The 24,338-nt window shown below is 42.3% G+C and overlaps 1 protein-coding gene across 5 annotated transcripts in view; it reads left to right on the forward strand.

Annotated features, from left to right (window-relative positions):
- The window catches only part of EPAS1 (endothelial PAS domain protein 1), a 117,824-nt gene extending 94,059 nt beyond the window's left edge, over window positions 1-23,765 (forward strand). For 2 of the 5 annotated variants that reach the window (XM_066624665.1, XM_066624673.1), the window contains exons 7-16: window positions 2,346-2,452; window positions 6,608-6,755; window positions 7,887-8,095; window positions 9,700-9,887; window positions 10,711-10,821; window positions 12,263-12,753; window positions 15,017-15,140; window positions 15,244-15,367; window positions 16,595-16,780; window positions 17,990-23,283. In XM_066624665.1, the coding sequence (XP_066480762.1) occupies window positions 2,346-2,452; window positions 6,608-6,755; window positions 7,887-8,095; window positions 9,700-9,887; window positions 10,711-10,821; window positions 12,263-12,753; window positions 15,017-15,140; window positions 15,244-15,367; window positions 16,595-16,780; window positions 17,990-18,141 (1,840 nt within the window). In that variant the 3' untranslated portion in view covers window positions 18,142-23,283. Of the gene's footprint in view, window positions 1-2,345; window positions 2,453-6,607; window positions 6,756-7,886; window positions 8,096-9,699; window positions 9,888-10,710; window positions 10,822-12,262; window positions 12,754-15,016; window positions 15,141-15,243; window positions 15,368-16,594; window positions 16,781-17,989; window positions 23,284-23,609 lie in introns of those variants that run through there. The other 3 variants (XR_010794338.1, XM_066624680.1, XM_066624687.1) reach the window with 3 other exon arrangements.
- The last annotated feature ends 573 nt before the right edge of the window (window positions 23,766-24,338 follow it).

The following is a 24,338-nucleotide window of genomic DNA, read 5'->3' on the forward strand; positions in this document are numbered from 1 at the left end:
GGTACAGACTGAACAAAGTTGTGGCATTAAATTTGTTCACCCCTCACAGCTGCTCATTGTTCCAGGAGGAAAACACCTGCTAGCACCAATGGGAGTCTTTTCTCAAAGGGCAGGTAGAAGCTATTGGGTGCAAAGGGTTAAAGCCCTTCTGTCCTGTGCCATGGTCCTAAGATCCTGGCCCATGCAACTGCTATTTACTTACTTTGAAAAACAAAAACACAGGCCTCAATCACATACTAAGCAGATCAGGCTGGCCCTGATAAACATAGGCTTCCTTCATATATGTACCTTTAGCAGGCCAGTGGTTGCTGTCTGCAGAGTTGCACTCGTATCTTTGCAGGTGTGTGCAACTCTTTCTGCACATGTGGTCCTAAACTGTGTCCATTTCTTGGACATGCGCTAGCAAACCTATGCTGACTGCGTTCACTCTGGACAAACCCCTTAACGCATCTTATGGGCCAACTGGTTGTAGCCATGGCACAGCCTGTACCTTAGATTTTGGCAAATCTGTATGTTGCAGTCCATGATATGAGACATGAGAAAGCTGTTGAACCTTTCTTTCACCTACTGCTCCTGCCTCCTCAATGTTGCCTTCCCCCTCCCAACAACAACTGGGCACAATCCTAACCAGGTCTACTCAGAAGTAAGTCCCATTTTGTTCAATGGGGCTTACTCTCAGGAAAGTGTGGTTAGGATTGCAGCCAATGTTTATCAAGGCTAATAGAAGTCCAGTGCAATCAGTGGTGTTGAAATCATATATAGTTAAAAAAAAGGAGCCAGACTTTCCCAAGGCAGTGTACAAGTTGGAATCCTTTTGAGAATACAGTGTTGCCTTCATGAGTGATAATGACAATTACGTGCTTGCAGGCAGAGCACGTATGTGTGTGTTCTAAGGTTCTATTTCCTGGCTTTGTAAGGTTAATGTCAATTGAGTGTGATGCAGTTCAAGACAGGAGGTGATGCGTTACCTTTTCATTTCTGAAGGGACACTAAAAATGTCATCCAAGTGAATGAAATACAAACCCTTGACGAGATAATGATCATAACTGTACGGAGTTAATATTCTCAGTGCTAAGAAGAGGAGAAATGTCTTGAGTTTATACTGCAATCATTTTGATGCAGTGTGTATACTAAAAAAATTAATAGGGCTTTATTTATTCTCCGTGTCTGGAAACCATGGTGATTTCTGAGGTCAAATCTTCACAGCTTCATTTATTTGTAACCCTGTCCTTGTTTGTACACTGGTGACGCAAAGGACAGAGTCGCTGTGTGAAAATCTTCATGGAATTTATGTTAGGAAACATTATTGCATAAGAAACAGCAGCTGATTCTAAGGAAAAAAAAACACAATGTCAGTATCTTGCCTTTCATTTGTTTGTTTAATGCTGTGCTTTAATAAAGGAAATACCAAAAGCAGTGAGCTAATTCCAAACTACAAATTCCAATTTAGAAAATCAAAACTATAGAAATTATAGAAGATCAAGAAAAGCAGAGCAAGAGTTCATTGAGAGTTTTTTTGTGTTAATTCCAATCCAGTTCGAGTCAATTAACTTTGGGTTGACAGTAGTAACCCAGTGTAGATGGGCAGCCCAATCCACCACATCTCCCCATGTAGCGATACAGCAGTGCCAACACAGCATCCACTGAATGCCACAAAGGAGTTTCTGCCTTGGGAGGCCTTTTTGGGGGTAAGGGAACATTTGTGACCCAGTGGCTCAACTCAGACTGCATTGACAATATCATTGGTGCACGTCTGTATGGACCGATGAAGGCAGATCAGGTCCAGTGGGGAACTGGAATTGGGTGGGCACCCCTGCAGATAAACCTGTCCCCTCCCCATGCCTGGTCAACCCCTGCTCCCACCTGCTCCTTCCTGGCCCCTGCTCAGCCTTACCAGAGACAGCTGGCATCCAGCATCCCTCGCTGTGTGTACCCGGCTGCTCATTGCTTCCAGTGGTGGCCAGGACATGCTCTCCGGCAGAGTTGCATTAGAAGTCCATGGAAATGGACATTCCTCAGATTGTCATTTTGGAAGAAAATTGCAGCGGGGGGGAGGCTATTTTAATTAGGAAAATGGCAAAAGGGGAGAGAATGTACTTCCTCATACTCTGTGGACTCAGTTGAGGTCTCTCCTACAGCTGTTCTTGGTTTTCAAAAAGTGACTTCTCAATGTATTCTTTTTTGTATACATCTGCGTGCATAAATTGTAATAAATAATGATGTAAGATTAAAAGTTTGCTTTTACATCAGGAAGGCACACGCACACATGCGCGCACACACACACACACAGAAATCCTAATATCCAATTTTTTTTAAATGTGGTGTTTGTTTTTTTTTAATTTGAGGATCACTGAATTAGTTGGATACCATCCCGAGGAGCTGCTTGGACGTTCCGCATATGAATTTTACCATGCGTTGGATTCTGAGAACATGATCAAAAGTCATCAGAATTGTAAGTGACACTCTAAAGCTGCATTGATTTGATGGACACATAAGAGAGGCATTTATTTCACAGCCACTATGAATCCATGTGCTTCTTAAGTCCACTTCTCACAAACAAATTAATGTATGGGGCTCACCTGAAAGTGCATTTCAATGAAATGCACTTTCAAGTGAGCCCTGTGCAATAACGTGCTTCAATTATTTCAATAACTTGTTTCAACTTTCAATGAAAGTTGTAAGGACTGGTCCTGCTCTATGATTTCTCTCCACACCACTGCAATGTGCTTCATAGCAGTTTGTAGTGGCAATGACAGAAATTCATGGCAGGAGCAAATCTGTATGGCAACCCACTGGACATCAATGGCTTGCTGCCATACAGCTGCAAATCCAGATGGCTTCTGCACCGCTTGGCAAGTGAGCATTGGAAAGCAAATATTTTATCAGTTGCTGATATAATGGTTGCAAATATTTTTTTGGTAATCCTAGGCTAATAGATGGCAATGAACGAGAAATTGACTTGTCTTAGAGCACATTGTCAGGCACTTCAAGAGGATATAATAGAAAAATATACTAAGGGTACAAACCTAACTCCCTGTTAGGCCGGCACAAGTCCCTTGCATCAGCCCAGGAGGGTCACAAACATGCTGTAAAGCACATTTGCGCCTCCTTGGGAGTCGGCTGGGCTGGCGCAGGGACACACGTTAGCTCACGGTTGGCTTCTGTGCCAACCTGGGAAGGGAGGGTTGCGTCAGCCAACACAGGGTCTGAGGATGGTGGGGAAAAGGCAGTAGGGAAACATTCCAGGGCAGGGGAGGGCAGGCGCAGGGCATTCCAGGGGGCGGACGGGTGGGGAGCAGGAGGCAGGGCTGGGACCTGGCAGTTATGACAGATCCCAACCCCGTTCCCTGAGCAGCGCAGAGCAACTCAAAGCCACTCCATTCTCCTTGGACTTGTGCCACCTCCTGCAGTGGTGGCTTATCTGGGTGTAAAGGGAAGAGTTACCCCTTGGCTCTGGTTGAGCCACTTTTGGCCCCAATCTTGCACTGGATACAGAGCAAGCCTCCTGTCCTACCTGTTCCAGCGCAAGGTAGGATTGTGCTGCACGGCATCTTGATGGGAGCAGAGCCATTTCTGGTGTTAAATCTGAAGTCACAAGTGCTGAGATCAACAGGGGAAATGAAGGCTTTCTCCAGGGTAAGGGAACTTTTGTTCCCTTGCCCTGAAGAGACTTGTGCTACTGCCCCCCTATCATAGGATGCAATGCACGCCTGCTTGGCATGCTTAGTTAGGATAGAGGCCTCAGGCTGCACTGCTATGCAAGCTTTCTAGGGTTTAAGCCCAACTGAATACAAAAGGACTAGGATTATGCTGTAAATATAGTATAGAAAAATTCATATTATTATTTTAAATATTGATATCCAGTAGAGAATCACACTGTGTAACACAAAAATTGTTCGTGTTGATTTTTTAATGTTTCTTGTACAATTCAGATGCAGTGATTCCAGCAGTAATTTAAGATTTTTTGTATCATCAAAACTTTTTTAGTCATCTTAAATTTTGTGTTTGTAACTATCCTATTGTCTAATGTATTGTAATACACATCAACTTATACAACTGCATAATGTAAACATTGTGGCTAAACTATTGATGCTGTGCCAAAAATAGCTGCTTTTTTGAAATTCCCACACCAAAATTAATAAGAACACATCAAAATATTCAGATAAACACAAAATTGTTCAAATTTTGTTGCATAGTGTTTGTTGCACAGGCAGTGGTTCCCAGCCTGTGGACCACTGAGGCAAAAATTAGAATTGTCGTGGACCACATGTGGCTGTGGGCAGTCTGATCTCTGCCCTCTCTGGTAATCTGTCTCCCAAAGGCTCACCCATGGACTATTAAAGAGAACGGACCACCCACTGCCATAGCTGACTCTTCAGTGGTTGCAGGCGGTCTGTTTTCTGCCCTCTCTGGTGGCCCATGGGAGATTTCTTGCTTAGCAAGACACTAGAAGTGATCAAAGGTGATTTTGTTGTCCGTCCCCCCGAGACTGATCCCAAAGGTCAGTCTCACGCTCTGACGTGAGGGTCTCACGGACCACCTGTGGTCCACAGACTACAGGTTAGGAATCAGTGTTATAGTCTCTCATCCTTTTTTTATCAACTCTGCAAAAAAAAGCATAAAGTAGTTATTTACAGCTGGATGTATTTTTATTTTTAATTAAAGATGTATGTCTCTAAAATGGGATGTAAAAATTTGTGGGAAATGTCTGCAACGTCTGAGATATTAAAACAGTAAATGAACTCTTTGCCCTGATCTGACTGCCAGGCTACAGCTGGCTGCTGTGTTGCAGTGCTGAGGCATTGTCTGTTGATGGGGCATCAGTATGTGTTAAAATAAGCCACAGCATTGTTTGCGATCTTGGCTTCCAGTATAAAAATGCTATAGAGTTTGTAAGACTTAATTGGTGGTCATCAAATGCAAGAATAGGATTTAATTTGGCAGAGTTGGCATGCCTCACTCCTTGCGACTTATAGAATGAGAGAGAGAAAGCCAGAGAGATATTAAGTCTTTGTCTTATTACGTAATATGCACTGACGATATGCTGTAGAATTATACTAAGCAATTAATTATATTCCATAATTAATATTCTATAATGATTCCCAGTTTGGATCTGTTCCTGTTCCCACTGAATCTTGCTATTCATCTCAACGAGGCAATTGAAAGTCCTTAAACTTTAAAAACAAAACAAATATGTTGCATTGTAGTGTTCAACTATTTAAAATGCCAGCATTTTTGAAAAAGCAGGGGTTAAAGGTCAATAATTATTAATTGTTGGACTTGTTTCAGAGGCACTGTTTTTTAAATTCAGAATGTACAGGCCAGGAATCATTTACAGGGATGCCTGCAAGCTGGATCCTAGTCTTTTCTGCCCTCTCTGGTGGCCCATGGGAGATTTCTTGCTTAGCAAGACACTAGAAGTGATCAAAGGTGATTTTGTTGTCCGTCCCCCCGAGACTGATCCCAAAGGTCAGTCTCACGCTCTGACGTGAGGGTCTCACGGACCACCTGTGGTCCACAGAAACCTGCTTCCACTATAGCTAGAGAAAGACATCTATCTATCTATCTACACACACCTGTGTGACTTAAAAGAAGGGCATAGCCACTCTTTGTTGTAACAGAACATAATGTGATTTGTGTGGTTTGTTTTTTTTTAAGATGAAAGCAATAAAAAGCTGTTTGGTCACGGAACAGGCAACTCTGATTATGACTCTTTATTGACAAGTTGATTATTAGGAAGCCAATATAATAATGTTTCACAGACACAGCAGAACCCATTTGCTAGAAGACACTTCAGACAAAACCATTTGATTTTTCTCCTCACACAAATGATCTGGCAATCAAAAGATAATCTCTTAAAATAAATTAAGAGCAGGACAATTTCTAATGCAAAACTTCAGCAATGAAAAAAAGGAGATAATAGGTTAAGATGCTTTAGAAGCACTTAACAGATTACACCCACACAAAGGGCTTTGTAAGATTATTTCTTTGTTCCCAGAAGCCTGCTCAGTTTTGTTGAAGTTTCTACCTGCTACAGTTGAGCACTGTTTTCTATAGTAATACCATGCAAAAGGGAGACCTTTCCTATGCAGGATATGTGTGAAGCAGTCCAAGACCAAGTGGCTCTAGATGTACCCAAAGGGATGTGGAGACTGGGGTTCAAATGAAACAACTCTGCAACTTTATTCATGAGATTTTTTTGTTTTTAAAAGAGATTCTCAGGAATCTCCAGGTTCAAGGTCTCCGGATTCATTCTGCATTTTTCTTACATTCCTGCAGAATCACAGTATACATAGAACCATAATCTATATTTGTAGGGGGAAAAAGTTAGTGAGATGCTAGAGAGATAACTGTGTTAGCTGCTGCAGAAACAAGTAAATGTCTTGTAACATCTTTTAGATTAATGGAGTTATTGTGATCCAAAAGCATATGACACAATAAATCTGTCAGCCTTGACCTCATTTTCTTGGATTTTGGAACTTTTGCTAGCAAAAAATGCTGTTGGTATCAGACTTTTTTTTTTTCTTCTTCTTTGTAATGCATGCTGTATTTTACCTAGTGTGTTTATAAAATAACTCCTCCATGTATGTGCTTTTTCCTCTTCAAGTGTGTGCCAAAGGACAAGTGGTCACAGGACAGTACCGCATGCTTGCCAAGCATGGGGGATATGTGTGGCTGGAGACCCAAGGAACAGTCATCTACAATACACGCAACCTGCAGCCTCAGTGCATCATCTGCGTCAACTATGTTCTGAGGTATGTCAGCTGGAATCCTAAACAGCAATTTCCTGAATGGGAGATATAATTGAGGGTTTTGGTCATCCATCTTCAAATGGAGGCCTGGAATATGAGTTCCTTAATGTGCATCACAGCAGTCTCCCTCAAGTAAACAAAGATTTATTTCAGTTTTCTGTAGGTATAACCAAGCTGAAACCCCACACAGACTATGGAGCTACTACCTTGTGCTCTTGAATAAAGTCTGTGAGCTACCAAACCAAAGGGAAAGAGACACTGTTGACCCATATACTTGTGAGTCCTGTAGGTAGGGAGGTTTCTGTGGAAGTTCAGGCTTCCCAAATAAGATGTTCCATTGGTATGTAAAACTGCCAGTTGCCACAGGTAGGCATGCAATTTTTCACATGGCTTATTCACATGGCAGTCAAGGTCCCACAGACACAGAACTTGCAAAAATGAAATTTGGAGAGATAAAAGAGGAGCTTGAGTTTTTCCTAGCTATTGGTTATGAGTTCCTTCCATCCCCACCCCACACTGGCATAAAAATCTGGGTACCACCTTGCAGCCAAAGTGGATGAAAGGGAGTCCATAAATTCAATAATAAAGGAAATAGCAGCATCATGTCCTCGAACATTGTTCCCTGGGGCTCCCAAACAACGTGCACGTGATGGGTATGAAGGTAAAAGTCCTGCCCTTCAGACAGATGGTAGCACTTTTTGAAAATCATTTTTGAGAAGAGATCACAAGCATGCCAGTGCAGAAAGATGGTTGGAAGACCATCAACAGCTCTCTAAATCTGAAACTCCGCATATATGCATTTATTAGAAGTTGAAATGCATCCTACCTCCTCTTGTTTCTAGCAGGGCATAAAATATTCTGCTCTCCTTTCTAATCAGTGAACTGAAAATAGAGAAATCTGACTCTCTGTAGTCATGGATAAGCCTGCAGCTCCAGTGTGGTTATTTTATTATAGCTTTTACGGTTTTGCTCTGTTATTCCAGCAAAGAAACCAGCTAGAGCAGATAAAGTGCAATTTTAGACATCAGAAATCAGATGCCTATAAAATAAAGCTTTTCCCTTTAACTAACTGCTTGTTTATGCACATTGACCTTCAGAATACAAAATATCTAAACCATGTAATTCTCTTGTTAGTGAAATTGAGAACAATGATATTGTGTTCTCCATGGATCAGACGGAATCTCTGTTTAAGCCTCGCATGATGGCAGTGAATCCTATCTTTGACAACGGTGTCCCAGTGGCGGAAAAGAGCGATTTCTTGTTCACCAAGTTGAAAGAGGAACCAGAAGAACTAGCCCAGTTGGCACCAACACCAGGCGATGCTATTATATCTCTTGATTTCGGTTAGTCACTTTTTGGGAAAGGGGGAGGTGTGCCTTTTGCATTTGCTCAGTGGTTAACCAGTGGAGCTCTGACAGATTACACAGGCCAACACACATTTTACTTCCTTAAACGTCACACCGATTCCTGGGTATATTTGGGGTGCTAATTCCAGAAATGGCATCCGTTTTGCCCTATCACGTCTAGTTTTGGGGAGACAGCATAGCCTCTTTAGTGAATGGTTCAAGCAGCTTCCTCATGAGGAAGCCTACACCATGGCTTCCTCATGAGGAAACTGCTTGAACCATTCACTAATGAGGCTATACTGTATCGTATAGTATATATGCTATAGGGCAAAACAGATGCCATTTTTGGAATCAGTACCCCAAATTCATATCAAACCACCATAATGTTTGGGAAAAACTTTTTTGCCCCTCAGTTTTGTAGGCCTGTGATTATAGCAGCTGCCAAGAAACATAACTAACAAATACAACTTTCAAGACATATCTGTGTAACAGCCACAAAGAACTTCTGGTTTTAACTAAGGAAGAGAGGCACACTGGGCCACAGCTTAGCTGTACAGCACCACCCTAGTCATGTCTACTCAAAAGTAAGTCCCATTATGTTCAGGAAAGTGTGTCTAGTATTGCAGCCTTAGAGTCAAAATAGATATTACTTAAAGCATATGATTGGAGTTAGTACTGGTATTCAGCAAATAGAAATCGGGTTACTGTATACAGAATAAAAAGCAAGCATGCTAGCCCATTCTCATGCTTATAGTAACATCTTGATTGATCCTCGGAGTCTCTTGTCATCCTTGCCATTCAATTTCTTCAGATAACAAAACTATCAACATCCAAGCAGGCCCCCAGGTAGTCTTTGTTCATAACAAATGGATGTAGAACAAGGGAAATTCATGGGTATGGCCACAAGAACATGCAACTTTGCATGTGAACGTAAGTTCATGATCAATCACTTGTGATCAGCCTTCCCTTTAAGCTGCGTGGCCGTGCATCTCAAATTGGATCCTCTTGCAGCACCTGTCATGGAGCTCCAGAGCTTGGCAATGAGGTTGTTGTCATCACCAAGCGCTCCAGAGCTGTTTCCATGCAGCTCCTTGTGGGTTCTGCGCACCCCCTGGAAAAATTACGTGAAACATTGGTTGTGATCTTCAACATCCAATATATTTAGCAAGCATTTAATTTCCATCCATGCACATATGTTTTACTGGTTCATCTTTGCAAGAGACAGATCCCTGAACACAGCTCCTTCAAAAAGTCACCAGTTTTGTTGTCATGATGCCAATCTTGTGCATTATTTATTCAGGTACGATATTTGTGAAAATCAGAAGTGACATCTGAAGAAAGGTTATGTGAATAACAGCCATCATTTAGGGATCATAGAGAGAAATATGAGGACAGCTCTATATTTGCATAGAGTTGCATGAAGGGTGATAGGATTAGGTCTAATTCCTATTTATACTAAAACAAGGTTTAGCTGTTCTCTTCATAGAACACAAGGAGTACCCTCACACCTGATACCCCCCCCCCAAGTTTTTCTATACGTGTCCTGAGACAGCAGGATTACGGGTCCAAGGATGAATTGACCTTGTTTACCTCGATTTCAGGGACACAGAAGTTTGAAGACATCTCTACCTACAACAAAGCTGTGATCACCCCAAACAAGCAATGGCCTCCCGAAGTGAAAAGCCAGGCTCCCCAGGCTGAGAAACTGAGCGTGCCTTCGTTTACATTGCCCCAGGTTGCACCTGGCAGCAGCACCCCCAGTGCAAGCAGCAACAGCAGCTGTTCCACTGTAAGAAATGCATTTGCATTGAATGCTGACCCTCCTCCCCTTTCCACGTACAAGGCAACAGTGAAAACACTGTGCATTGGAGCATGGATGACTCCCCTGAGTACTAACAGAAGCTATGAAACAAGCATTTAAAGAGAGATTAATTCCAGAAGACTAGATGTGTTAATCTGTTAACAGCAAAAACCAACATCAGAGGATGTGGCAGCTGGAATTTACTGGGCAAGCATTCAATACATGAAATGGTGGTGGTGTTGGGCAGGGGTGGCCAATTTCCTGAGCCTAGGAGGCAGATTCTCCATGACCAAGCTGCCCAGGGTCTAGAATCCATCCCCAATTATTATGTTAGCACCCAGCAGTTTTGTAGGGGAGGTCCTTCATGGGGGGTTGCCACAAGATTTGAAATGGGACCAGCAGAGAGCTGTGCTGCTTCTTTCCTTTGCAGATGCCCCTTCTGCCAAGAAATGAAAAGTCATTGCTGTAGCTCCTGTGATGACACAAAGAAAAGACAAATCACCCCACTCCTCCCCATTCATCTCCCTATCGCCCTCAGAACACTCCCACTGCCACCTTACCTGCACTGGCATGGTGTCTGGCAGCTGTTGCCACATGCCCAAGGCCTCCAGCCGTTTGCGCTTGTGGTCCCAAAGTGTCCATCAGCAGCATGCCTTTTACAGCCCAGGGGCACTTATGGTGCACTTTTACACAGGGACTCTTATGGTAGCAGACTGGGAGTTCCGACCACTGTGAGCAACCCATAGCCGTTAGTGAGTGGCTATTTGCATGTTTGTGATAATCTTTTCATTTTTTACATATTCCACTGCAGCCAAGTAGCCCTGGAGACTATTACACTTCCTTAGATGAAGATCTGAAGATTGAAATGATTGAGAAACTTTTTGCTATGGACACAGATGCCAAGAATCAGTGCAGCTCACAGGTAAGAAAGACCATAAGGCAGATGCAGCCAGCAGAACATACATTCCTCTCTTTTCCTAGTATCTCTCACTCATGTTTAGAGTCTGCAGTTGTTCTTCTTGCTCAATTGAGCACAATGGGACTTACTTCTGAGTAGACATACTTAGGCTTGTGCTGTGAATGTCCTAGATAAGCAGGGATTTTTACCTTGTGTCTTCCCTAGTCTAAACCCCACACCCTAACCATGACCTTAAACTGTTACTTAAATATGCAATGAAACCCATCCCTTTGGTGTGTAATGTTGTGTGAACGGTGTAAGGGGAAGTAGCTATGAGACCAGGCTGTATAAAGCAAGCAATACTAGATCGAACTGATCCATACTGTGAAGCTTATGTGGCAGTATACCTGTGACTTGCACTACACCTTCCTTCAGCTAGGCTTACACAGATCTGCAGGCATGATCCTGCTGCAGTAATCCCAGAACTCAAGTCCCTTTCCAGGAGCAGGTTTTGCGAAAAGACCGCTTTGAGAAGAGGAGCCCTTTCTCTCCCCAATCCCCACTACATGACTGCATCTGTTGACCTGCTGGCAGGAAAAGGTGCCCAGAGGTGGCAAAATCCTGAGATGGTTCAACAGCTATATCCGAATGCTGATGGAAGATAACATTTGTTTTTGTTTGTTTGTTTTAAAAAAAGGGGAAAAAAACATAGTAGTGAATAGCAAACAGAAAAATAATATGGCAGGGAAATGTCTGTGTTGCAGGCTTGCTCTTTGATGAACTAGTTTTCTGTTTGCAAGGGAAGTTGTATAGAGGAGTTTTCAAAATAGTATTCCCTCCCCCACAGCCTGAAGTCATCCAGTCTGTTCTGCTAGAATTCTACTGCTGCTTTCCCGCTAGACCCTACTGTAGGAGAAGGGCTGTAGCTCAGTGGTAGAGTATAGAAGGTCCTAGGTTCAGTCCCTGTCATCCCCAAGTAGGGAAGGAAAAGATCCCTGCATGAAACCCTGAAGAGTGAGTGTAGATAATGCTGAATGTGATAGACCAAGAGGCTGACTCAAGAGTCACCAGCTTCTCTATGTTTGCATAGAGACCAGGCCTCAAAAACAAACATGCCCCTCCATTCCAGGCATTTACACAGTAGATGTCAAAATAAAGTCTAAAAAGGGAAATGGACTTGAAACAGAAAGGGCTACTGTGGCTTTTGAGGCCAACAGTCTGAATGAACTCATTTAAAGATGCATCCCGTTGCTTTGTTGCAGAGATTCTGGTGTGCAGCTTTTGGGTTGCTGCAGTCCTGTCAATTGTAACCAAAAGTTCCAAAGTGGGTCCAGCCTCTAAACATCTCAGTTGCTGCTGTGGTTATTGTGTTGGGATATAGGTGAGAGGCAATTTCTTGTTTTAGGAGACTTAACGCTTCATGGTTCTAACTGGTTTCTCCCCCACTCCTCCACTTACTCTGTAGACTGATTTCAACGAGCTGGACCTTGAAACCTTGGCTCCGTACATTCCCATGGATGGAGAAGATTTCCAACTCAGTCCTATCTGTCAAGAGGAGCGCCCTCTCTCTGAAAGTGCCCAGCTCACCCAGCGAAGCTTAAGTAACATGAGCAACCTTTTCCAGCCCCTTGCTCCTCCCGCACAGAATCAACTTCTCCCAGAGAAATACTGCCAACCCATGTCTAACAAAAACATGAACATGGGCCAGGGGACCCTACCACCAGCATTCTTCAGCAATGGGAACCAGTCAGCATCCTTGCGGCCCTACTACGCACAAGTCAGCACCCCACTGTCTTCAATGGGTGGAAGACCAAACACGCAGTGGCCACCTGATCCACCATTACAATACGTCCCTGCAAAATGGAGAGTGGTGGGCAATAAGTGCTCTGAATCCTTAACCAGCTCTACAGGAGGGTCACCGCTGCATTTACCAAACGTAAACTTGTATAAGAAAAGGTAACTCAAACAAAAACCAAGCACGACTCCTTCTAGGTACTCTGGGCTAGTTTGTAAATGTTGTTGGGAGGACAGTAGAGATGGCCACTATTTTCACTTACGAGATTCATCCACACATCATGTAACAATGTACAATGAGGTAACCAGTTGGCCATAGGTAAAGGAGTGATTTTTTATTTTTTCAGATCTTGTATTTTGACAGAAATGAGAAGTGCAGAAAGTGGTATTATGTGTTTTTATTCCAAGGGTGCATTTTTATATATAATTATAAATTATAATAGCTTTAAAAGTGTACTAAGTAGGTTATATAGGTGGTCTAGTGTAAGCAGATGCAGCCACAGTCCCAAGCACCCCCTCCAGTCCAGTCCAACCAACCTACAGTGACCAATTTGTAGAGTTGTTGGAAAGAAGTTTTATTTTTTCGCAGATTTCAGGTTTTGTGTGTGTGTGTGTTTTACAAAAATGAGCAGTGCAGAAAGTGGTGTTGTGTATTTATTTTTCTTTCATTATCACAAAAAAAACACACCTCCAGCCATAGGTCTCAACAGTAGCAATTCCCATGTTGTGGAAGACTCCGAAATGTTTGCTGGAGACCTTTAGCCCAATGTTCATGTTTTTCCAAATGTGTACACTGGATGTGCAGAGGAGAAGCAGGAACCTGGCCATTTGCCATGTCCCCTGCCACTATATATGTATTGTGTCCCTTATGCTGTGCTATGCGGATACTAGGGGTATTGCACTAGCAACATGTGATCCCTCTCTCCCTCCACACATTCGGTGTACACATGGGGAGAGGCAAGTGTATGTATAGTTGTTGCAGCATCTCTGATGCACATTGTTTCAATGAGAGTCAGAGACTATAAACATTTTTATAAAAACTGATGTCTGCATGAACTGACTGAAATGTTTCTGTTAATCAGTTCCTAAAATTGTACTAAAATTGTAAATTTTTCTACTTAATTGTAAAGGGCAGTGGTAAGAGCTGTTCAGTCATTTCTGAAATCTGACTAGCATTCCCTTGATTCCAACTGAATTTCAACTGTGGTTTTAAAAATGTTTCACAATTAGCCTCCTCAGACAGAGCAAAAATAATAACTAATTTTCCAGGCAATAAGTAGACATGCTTAGATAAGGCTCAACTTCTCACTCTCAGCCCAGAGACAAGCAGTTGAAACAAAAAATAGGAAGCATGACCACGATCTAAGGTCCCAAAAGTAGAAGCTTTACAGAGAAGTGTATTGTCCCATGTAAAATTGAAGGTTGCTAGCAAAAGTGTCAACCAAGGGATGTTGAAGGTGTCAGCAAGAGGTAAGAGTTGTGTTCATGTCTTACAGAGATTCTCATATTTAAAACCATGAGGCTAGTATGACTGAAATTTTTTAAAAAGCTGTAGGCATACCCCAAGTGTGTGTGTGTGTGTGCTATGTACATGCTTGTACATGCATTTTTTAATAACAGTGATAACTTTGGGGCCTTACTGCAATAGTACAGCAGTTGTTTTTCCATGGCCAGAACGTCATAGGTGGGGCCAATTGCATGGATCCTTCCCACCCACCACTAGTTGCTGAGCCAGGAAGAGTGGGTGGCTATCACATGGAAAGGAGCTACAAAATTGGCCCCACCCATGTAGTTCCAGCCTTCCAAATATTATCACACTGTTTGAGAATGATACAATGGAAAAGTTGTGCCCACACTGTTTGTTAAACTACTACTTAACTTTAGGCAACAATTTACCTCCAAGAAAAATGAAAAAACTAGCTTGCTTCTACTAGTGTAGTCCTTCTGATATCAATACACAACATCAACACTCTTCAATACACAACATCAGCACTTCCGTGGAAAGAGATACGGTTAGCAGAAAACAACTGTGCTTTACACAAATGACGAAATAGGTCTTTATTATTATTTCTCTTTGTTCCACCAAGCCTAAAAGTGTGCGTTCTGCTTTAAAATGTTATTGAAGCAAAGAGATATTTCTCAGCATGAATTAACTGTGCAGGTTGTCGACTAAGACTTCATATGTCATCATTTGTGAGTCCTACAACGGTTTTCTGTGGCCATTGAACTGTACCATGAATGGCACTCCAGGTGTTTTGGCCACCAATGGGACAGCATGTAGTAGAGATAAGAGACCTTTGCAGCTCAGCATTTTAGTGCTTTGGGATGAAATGAAATGAACCTTGGTCCAAATGCATCCTTCTTCAGCCACATTTAATTTTTAAAAAATTCTGCTTAATCAGAGAGAAATATCTTGTCTTTATAGGTCACTGGAGAGTTTTGGACAGCGGGGTATAGATATAAATCCTGCCCGGATTGCCCTTGCCAACAGCTTGAAGCTGAAGCGGCAACTGGAGTATGAGGAGCAAGCGTTTCAACACTTGAGTGGGGTAATCTGTCCTTAGCAATGCCTATTTTTTTTCTTTTGTGATGTAAAACCAAAACGTGTCTTATTTCCTGACAACATCTATACCTTCTTGTTTTTCCCCCCAGGCGCAGGGAGACACATCGGGTATTAACCCAACACACTTAATGTGGAAAAGGATGAAAATCCTCAGAGGCGAAAATTGTGCGTTGCTCACAGAGAAGAAGTCGCTCAGCACAAGTGTCCTTAATGGTATGACCATAAAAAATTCTAATATTATTTGGCAAAATTGGAAGATGTGCGGTCTGGTATGTTGCTATTTTATGCAGAAGTTGTGTAGGAAAAACACATACATACATTTTCTGCCATTTCCCCCCATTTTTACCACATCTTATGCTCACCGTCCATGCTCTGTGCCACCCTCAAGCTTCTTGGCTTATTTTAATTTCTTATTACATTTTGTATCTCCACTTTCTTCCATGATAGACCGCAAGGTGGGCGTAGTACATATAGTTCCAAGATTGTCTGTCATCCAGGCACTGAGCAGATCCAGACTAACTTGGATTCAGCACGTGCCTTCAGACCACACCTTATCTTAGAGCTGTACGTATACAGGCGGACCCTTCGTTTTCCTCAAGGGTTCTGTTCCTGGACCCCTCACAGATACCAAAATCCGTGTGAAATCAAATCAAGCAGATTTTGGGGTTTACTGAGCTCTGAACGCGACTAGAGCTTTTCTCTGGTCACATCCAGAGCTGTTCTGATGCTGAAAACCAGAAGTGCCCTTCAAGGACCTGCAGAGGCCTTTCTGAGGTGTGTGGAGGCTGTTGGAAAGTATTGTGTTTGAATTGACATTGGGGTGTATGAAGGTCTTCTCTATAGCATTTAAGCTTTGGTCTGTTTCCACATGCAAGTCAACCCCTGATATTGAAATCTGAGGGATGTGAATTGGCTTGCTCTTTTAAAGCTTTCTGCATCTCATCTCACTTTAGAGTTGTGACTATTGGCTGATACCCACAAACAAGCAACTGAAGTAGTCACTGACTTAAATCTGCTCCCATTGAGGCTGTCTTCATGTGTGACTCATCATTCTTAGAGTTGCAGTTATATGTGTCACCATGGGAAATTAGCCAGAAAAGCTCTGCTAGATAGGATTGTGGTCCATTCATTGCAGATTTCCGCTTCCAACAGTAGCCAGCTAAATGTTTAATTAATATATTTCGGACAGCCTTTCCCCCACTTATGTGAACCCCCAAGGCACCTTACATAAAATCAAAATTTTCTTAGCTTTGTTGGTGCTGCCTTATCACTGCATTGGATTACACATGTTGATACTTTAAGTGTGATGATGTTATTGTATCATCATCACACTTAAAATAACAACATGTGTAATCCAATTCAGCGATAAGGCAGCACCAACAAAGCTAAGAAAACGAAGACAACAGCATTTCTAAATCTAGCATTTGCTTTCCGTTGTAGATGAGTTTCTTTGTAACCCACAAAGAGGCTCGAGTCAACCAATGAATATGGTGCAGCAGCAGCAGCCCCAGCAACCACCACCCTCCTCTGGAAGCCCTGCAGATAATCCCAAAGTCATGTTCTCCCCCCACTTTTATGGTCCCTCTTATCAGGAGTTCAGTGTGCCGCAAGCTCATCGGATGTCAGGTAAGGGCAAACCAACATGGGAAATTCTTTCCAACACAGTGGGAGATGAGGCTGCTTAAATCAATGGCTGATAATACCTGATGAGCCGTATGCTCATGGACAATTTTGTTGTAACGCTGCAGCGTTTTCAGGTGTTGAATGGGATAACACTGCCAGTGATGTATTGCCAATTCTCAGCCTGCTGAGGAGCAACTGAGCAGAATCTGCCTCCCGAGGTATTTCAAGCGGTGTCCTGTAAGTGAACCCTGATGGCCAGGGACCTGATCATGCCCTGACCACATGGATCCATTGAAAGCATCTTCTTACATGGCAGCTGGAATGTAAACTGGAACGGAGCCCATAGTCATTCCATTGTCCATTCAGTTCATTTTGTTATCCCCTCTTAGCTGAGGGAGGAGGCATGATGGATACGTAGAGGTGGGACCTATCAGTCAACAAGGGGAAGTTCCTGAGGCAGATGGCCTGTTCCCCAAACCATGGATTGTTTTTGTTTTGTTTCAAATGCGTGTGCTGCTTTTTACCACGTGCCTCCAAAGCGGCTAATAGTAAAATTAAAAGCAGAATACAAATTGCAATAAAATTACATTTTTTAAAAAAATCTTTAGAGTGTTTCAAGTGCTTCATAGACATCTCAGGGCCCAATCCTATCCAACTTTCCAGTGTCGGTGCAGTGGCAATGCAGCCCTAAGGCAAGGGGACAAACATTCCCTTAACTTGTGGAGGCCCTTCGTAACTAGCCTCCCATCACAGGATGCAGTGCCCATCCCATTGGCATGGCTACACCAGGGCTGGAAAGTTGGATAGGATTTGGCTCTCCGTGATTATTACAGAGTTACTGTATGATTGGCATCATTCACATACTCATATTGCAGATGAGGGTTACAGGAAAGTGGCTCGTTTAAGGCCACCTTGTTAGTTCATCACTAACACCAGGGATGTCCAGGTTCACAGCTCAGCCACCACATTGCACTAACTCTCACTTACTGATGCGTAGCTGGATTTGTGCCAGTGACATAATCCAGCATGCATCAAGGAAGGAGAACCCCTGACCTGCAGCTGTGTTTATTCTAATGATGTTCCCCTGTGTATGAAACGCTGGATGCTCACCTGCCACCTTGGAAGGCCCTTGTGGAGCGGAAAAGTGGCTTATGCTTTTTCATGTTGATGTACACATAAATGCAAATCAGTGTCTGAATCTTCTTGTTTCAGGAATGACGAGTCGTCTGCTTGGTCCATCTTTTGAATCTTATTTGTTGCCAGAATTGACCCGACATGACTGTGAGGTGAATGTCCCAGTGCTTGGCAGCTCAACGCTTCTGCAGGGAAGTGAATTGCTTCGAGCTCTTGACCAGGCGACCTGATTCAATTCCACAGCATTCCCTGGCCTGCACTGTTGAAAGCAGCAGTTTTTAATCTATTTTTGCAAGTAGACAATTTCTAATATTGATTACACTTTTACAAGATTTTACTCACCTATTGAACTTGCCCACCGTTACCAAATAGTGGCCTTTTTGTGAAGTTACTCACTTTCTTATTCGTATTAAAAAAAAAAAAAAATGCATCTACTGTATTTTTTTCTTACTTCGATAAAGTGTTCCTTAGAAAGTTTATATTATGTGATTTCCCCATCACTGCGTGTAATTTATATGTTCTGAAACTTCATCAATATTCATGCTGATAACAAGCTGTGCTGTGCCGATGCCTTTCTGTATTACTTTGGCTCCATTCTTGCAAAGATTTTATTTTTATTGCCAAAGATAAGCGAAATAAACACACCTTTTCCCTAACCACAGTCAGCACTGGGTTATTCAGATAAAATCTGCACTGCCTGTCCCTAGTATGTCCACACTTTCTGCATTTTCTAACAACAAAAAACATTGCAAGTTTTGACCACTTTACAAATAAAAAACACTCTCACTCCCACAAATGCAATGATATGCTAATTAGCTGCAGTGTTGGTCCCTGTGCAAGTTGCAGATTGCAGCCTTTTCCTGAGACTTCCTTAGGATCACCAACCTAAGACCTGGGTTTGTGTCCTTGTTTAAGGCAGGGCCACAAGTCAACCGAGCTTCATTGGAATGGCAATGTTTTGAGTGGCCAATGAAGCGAGCATGAGATCTGAGTGTTGTGCTCCAGAATCCTTTGACATTGTGAGTGATCTTTGGGTGCACCCTCGGATCACACAGTATACAGCCCCTGGCTTTGTAAATGTCTTGGGCTAGCCCGGATTTGATGACTGGGTTTTTTTTCTTGGAGTTTTTGTCTATGGAAGAGCCAAAGCTATCCGGCAACTATCGGCCATGAGTTTTAGCAATGACAAAGTGCCTTCCCCGCCAGACTTCACCTAACTTCTAGAATAAGCTCAGTGCTCCCTTTATTATATAGAAGAATGATGGGTGCTATTACCTTAGATTCTTCTGAGCATGATATAAAAAAGAATTCAGAATAATGGAACTCCCACTGCCTATTTCATTTGGGCCAATGTTGCCCTCCTCAGAACTGGTTACATCAGGAGTTCGAGACCAAATCAGAGTTCGGGGCAATGGGGGAGAAAAGAGGAGTACTGCACAATTAGAGGCAGCCTGTTTCTGGTATTTAAGTCTCCATTTTTGGATTTCTTTTTTTTTTTTTACCACAAAGCATAACTGACTCTGACACTTTTCTCTGGGTTAGATGTTTATCATATAGTGGTACTTTGTTATACTTGTTAAGACATAGATGTAGAGTCATGAACCTTTCTTATAGGAACTCTTTTAGTTAGATCCAGTGGCAGAATTTTGTTATGTTGTTGTTGACGTTGCAGGATTTGTCCAAAGGCCATTACTAACACTGCTAATTGCCAGTGATGCTGATGTGTTTTTCCAGCTAGTTTAGTCATATCCTCTGCACTACCGAATTGCTGAGAAAGCAACATGAATATATTTGCTTACGTACTACCATATTAAAACAGGGGAAGTGAAATATTGGGGGCTTTAGAGTGGTTGAGTGGGAAACTGTTTGTTGTCTTTTTTTAGCTTATCTTTTAATTGTTGATAGCCTTTCAAGTACAAATAATCTTTCAGTAGGTCATCAAAAGGGCAATCTGAACTTTCAGACATGCCATTTAAAAAAAAATGATGGTGCTCAGGAATTTATTTTAAAAGAAGGATTCTGTTTCATTCCATGCAATCCCTGTTGCCTTTGCTGGGCAAATAGGCACAGTCATATCTGCAATCCAGCAATAATGTAAGCTCAAGGAATTGAGAGAGTTCAGATTTTAAAATATTTATTAAAGAATTTCAGTGGGAAAATTAATATTGGGAGGGCCAAAGGAAATGTGACAATAAAATTTTCTTGATACTAACAGCTGGTGCAAATCTGCATAGCTTTATAGAAGCCAGCTCCTTCCCCTTTAAAATAGAGCAATTCATACCTCCTCAAGATCAGAGGGTACAGCCCAATACTAGCAGACCCCTACAGTACTGGACTTCACAGTCTGCGACATTAAGTGCCACTGCGGCATCACAAGAACCACGGCACCATCATGCGCTTCAGGGCAACCAGTGCATACGTATGCCAGTGGCTCCCAGTCGCAGCCCCCATGCATGTAAGGTGGTGGGGCAGCTCAAGGGCAAGAGGTAGAGAATCAGAGCAGGGCAGACAGGGGGCAGTTTGCGTGTGGGAGGGGTGGATCTTAGTGGCACTGGCACATGCTAGATCCTATCACCATTTTCCTAGCCTGATTTTTCTCCCTCCCTCTTAGATGTACGCCAGCTAAATAGGTGGCATAGGTCTGGAGAAACCCAATGACAGCCAGGAGGCCTACGGAGAGGTAGGAAGAAGATATTTTTACTTATCTCTTCTGGGCCAGCTGGTCATGCCCCCCCCCCGGCCATAGCATGCTATAGCAGTGCCGCTGCATCACGTAGGATGCTGCGGGATAGGATAGGGCCAGAAATTACTTGCACTTAAGGCCCATTGGAATCAATGGGACTTTAGCACAACTCCAAGTAGCCTTGGATGTACAAAAACCTATTGCTTAATAAATGGGTTTAACTTTAAGGTGTAACAAGACTCATACAGTACAATCCTATGCTGTTTTACTTGGAAGTAATTCCCACTGTGTTCAATGAGGCATAATCCCTAGTAAGTACAGTATGCTTAGATTCCAGCCTTAGTCTGTTGCAATAAAGCAACAGATATGGTTCTCTTCCCCCACCCCCCTCCGAATTTCTCTGGATTGGAAACCCACCAATTCAAGAGCTGTGTATATTTTGCAATATGTATTTGAATCTCTTGCACAACAGCATTCCCGATTTGCTTTGGTGGAGGAGTGAGAATCTGCACACCTGCATCCCTTGGCAAACTTGAGGCCACTCCTAGCACAAGTGAGCAGGGAGCATCCTGTAGGCAGTGGAGTTCCACTTGTGCACTAGAGCGCCCACATCCTCAAGGAATTGCTGACTTTATTATTATTATTATTATTTGTTTATCCTTTCATTTCAGTTCACTCTGTTACGAGGCTGAGTTTTTTTATATGCCAATTTTGCCATCTGATATACAGTATGATCCAACCAAAGCAAAGCACTTTCAGTTCTGAAATTGATTTCAGAAAGATGGCAGAAAGCAGGTGCTTGAAACGTGTCTACTGAAAAGCAATGGGAATTAAAATTTCCGTGTATTAGGCCCTGCCTTTCTTCACAGAAGTGCACTTTGTGGTTTACCTTCAAATAGTTTGATTAATGCATGGTCATTCTGACATCGTAACAAAATCATAGCAGAATAGACACACTCCAGTGCTTAACTTTAGGTGGATTGTGCCCACTTTGGTTGGTTTCCCACTGCATAGATAAGTACCCATGAAAACCATTACAGAGGGAATGTTTTGTGAGCAAAGGTGCTCAGGAATCTCTCTGGCTTGGGGATCTTTCCAGCAAAATCATGTGGTTTTTATTTTTCAGATTTTTGACTCAATGACACAATGATTATTTTTCCATTGAGGAAATGTAGTACACTGGAATTGACACGAAGTCTACATTTTTTTACATCCCTTTCAGCTTGATCTTCCCTGTTCTGGGGCAAAATTTCTCTGATGCCTTAATTCTTGCCTGTAGAGACTAATGTTGTCTCCTGCATTAGATCGGTAATAAGTTTACTAGAAATTCACAAATATCACACAAGTGGAAAGCCCTTCCCAAAAAGGGGATCTTGTCTAGGCAATGCTCCTAGGTCCCTTATCTGTAATCTGTTCTACCACTGGGGGGTAGGGGGAATCAGCATCAATGGGAGAATAGTCCTCCTGGAAATCCTGCTTATTTCTGCACAAATCTCAAGCCAGGTGATCCTAAGCATGTTTGCTCAGAAGTAATCCTACTGTGCTCAGCAGAATTTTCCCTTCTCAGTGTGTTTAGGATTGCAGCCTTAGTGATGAACCTTCGTTGAATGAGTAGAGAACTCCGCTGGGGCATGTATGCAGGTGCCAGTAGTATGCTGGATTAGTTTATGAGCAATGATGATGATGCTTTTAAAATTAGGCAGCACTGCACTGATTGAACACATCCAAGTTTGCTATTTTTAAACAATACATAACAAAGCTTCAGACAGTGGGGATGTGGGCGGAGGGAAGAGATGAAATAGTTTCTATTGTGAATACATATTGAAACAAAGTTTGGGTAGCCTCTGAGTTAAGGAACTGTTACAAAATAATAATAAAGATTACAATCCAGCCACTGTTGAGCATCTGTGAATGAAATGCATCATTGCCAAAACATGCATCGTTCAGGTTAACACTCATCAGGGCACCGTGAATGGCTGTACCTCCCTGTCACATTTTCAACCAATGACAAACAAGAGTGTTCTTCTACATCACATGAATTGGCCCTTCAGTGTGCTTAGCTTTGTCTGGATCATGCCTTTGAGTTATTCTGATATGTCAAGTCATAGCCAAACTTTAGGTGAGGAAACAAAAATGTGAATTAACAGTGTCAACATTAGGCTGCCAACCTTAACCACTTCACTCTAAAGTAATCCTATCGACTTACTGTGAAGACTCTGGAGTAAGTCATCTGAAAACTTGTGGCTGTAGTGAAGCAGATCTAACATACCTATTGTGTTAATGGCTTGTGTGCTTGAAGGGTTAATGACACTTAAATACTGCTATTTTAATTTTATCCTCTGTAGTTTCAGCATTAAAGACATTGTACCTTAACCATTTTACTAAACACACTGGGAAAGGGGGTGGGAGAGAGGGTAAGAAAAATTGATGCTTAAAATGTTAACCATAACTATTGTCATAATTATTTCAAGCTCTCTATATTGTTGAATTTCTTATTGATAATATTGTAACTGTATGGGAACTTTTAACTTGATAAGGAAATGTATTTTGACACTGATACCTTATTAAAGTATACTGATCCTTACATGTCTTGTGACTCTTGTTTCTGGCAAAAAAAAAAATAATAATTGTCACTTTGGATGTATCTTTGTAAAGCAAAGTATTTATTAAATTATTTATAGAAAATAAAGGTTTGCATTGATCTTTAAATGCATGAAACCAAGACAAAAAAAAATTGCTTGCATTTGAAAGCTAACAGCAAGTGCACTGCACACAGTGTGGGGTGGTATCAATGGTGCAATCTTATTCATGTCTAATCAGAAGTAAGTCCCACTGGGTTCAATGGAACTTACTCCTAAGTAAGTGTATATAAGATTGCAGCCCAAGAGCAAGTAGTACTAAAAATCCACATAGTTATTTTATGATGGTTTTGATACTGCACATTTCTATTACACATTCACTATCTCAGCAAGTCTTTAATTCGTTTATTTTAAAGCACATATTTTTTCTCCCAAGGTTTCCAGAGCGGCTTACTAAAGAAAAGGAACAAGACATCAATGGCTCTATTAAGAGGTTTATCAACAAAAGAGAACAGTGGAACAGCTTCCAACACACTGCTAAAAACAGAAACTGAAATCAAGGGAGTGCTTGAATAAATGCAAATGCCTTAGACCAGTGTTTCCCAAACTCTGGGTCAGGACCCACCAGTTGGTCCTAACCTGAGTGTTGGTGGGTTGTGAAACTGACAAGCTGATAGCTGAAAGGAAAATGTATTCAGCCCTCTGAAAAGTGAAACTTGAACTGCACATGTGCATTTATTTGCAGTTAGACAAACGTCCCTCAGTCCACTTCGAAAGGCAGGCCAAGAGGGATGCAGTGCCACCCAAATGATCTTAATCTGATGAATGCAGACCCCCCAAAACCCTCGGGAATGAAGTCCCCCCACAAGCTGACATAGAAAATGTAGTGAGCCTATGGACAGCGAAATAGCCCACATATGTGTGTTTACTCCCATGTAGGCAAATGCACCTCGGCTCCTATCAAAGACCAGGCAGAGGGGAACACAAGGCCACCAGAATGGTCCCAATTCAATGGATGTGGAGTTCAACACTCCAGAAGGCAGCCCCTACTACCATAATAGAAAGGATAAAAACAAAGGCAAGAGTCCCCAGTTCAATATTGAGCTCACAGGACCAGTCATCTGACTCAGTTGAAGGCAATTCCATGTGGCTGATGACTACAGTT

This window comes from Tiliqua scincoides, chromosome 1 (genome assembly GCF_035046505.1).
Source record: "Tiliqua scincoides isolate rTilSci1 chromosome 1, rTilSci1.hap2, whole genome shotgun sequence".
Taxonomy (NCBI): Eukaryota; Metazoa; Chordata; class Lepidosauria; order Squamata; family Scincidae; genus Tiliqua; species Tiliqua scincoides.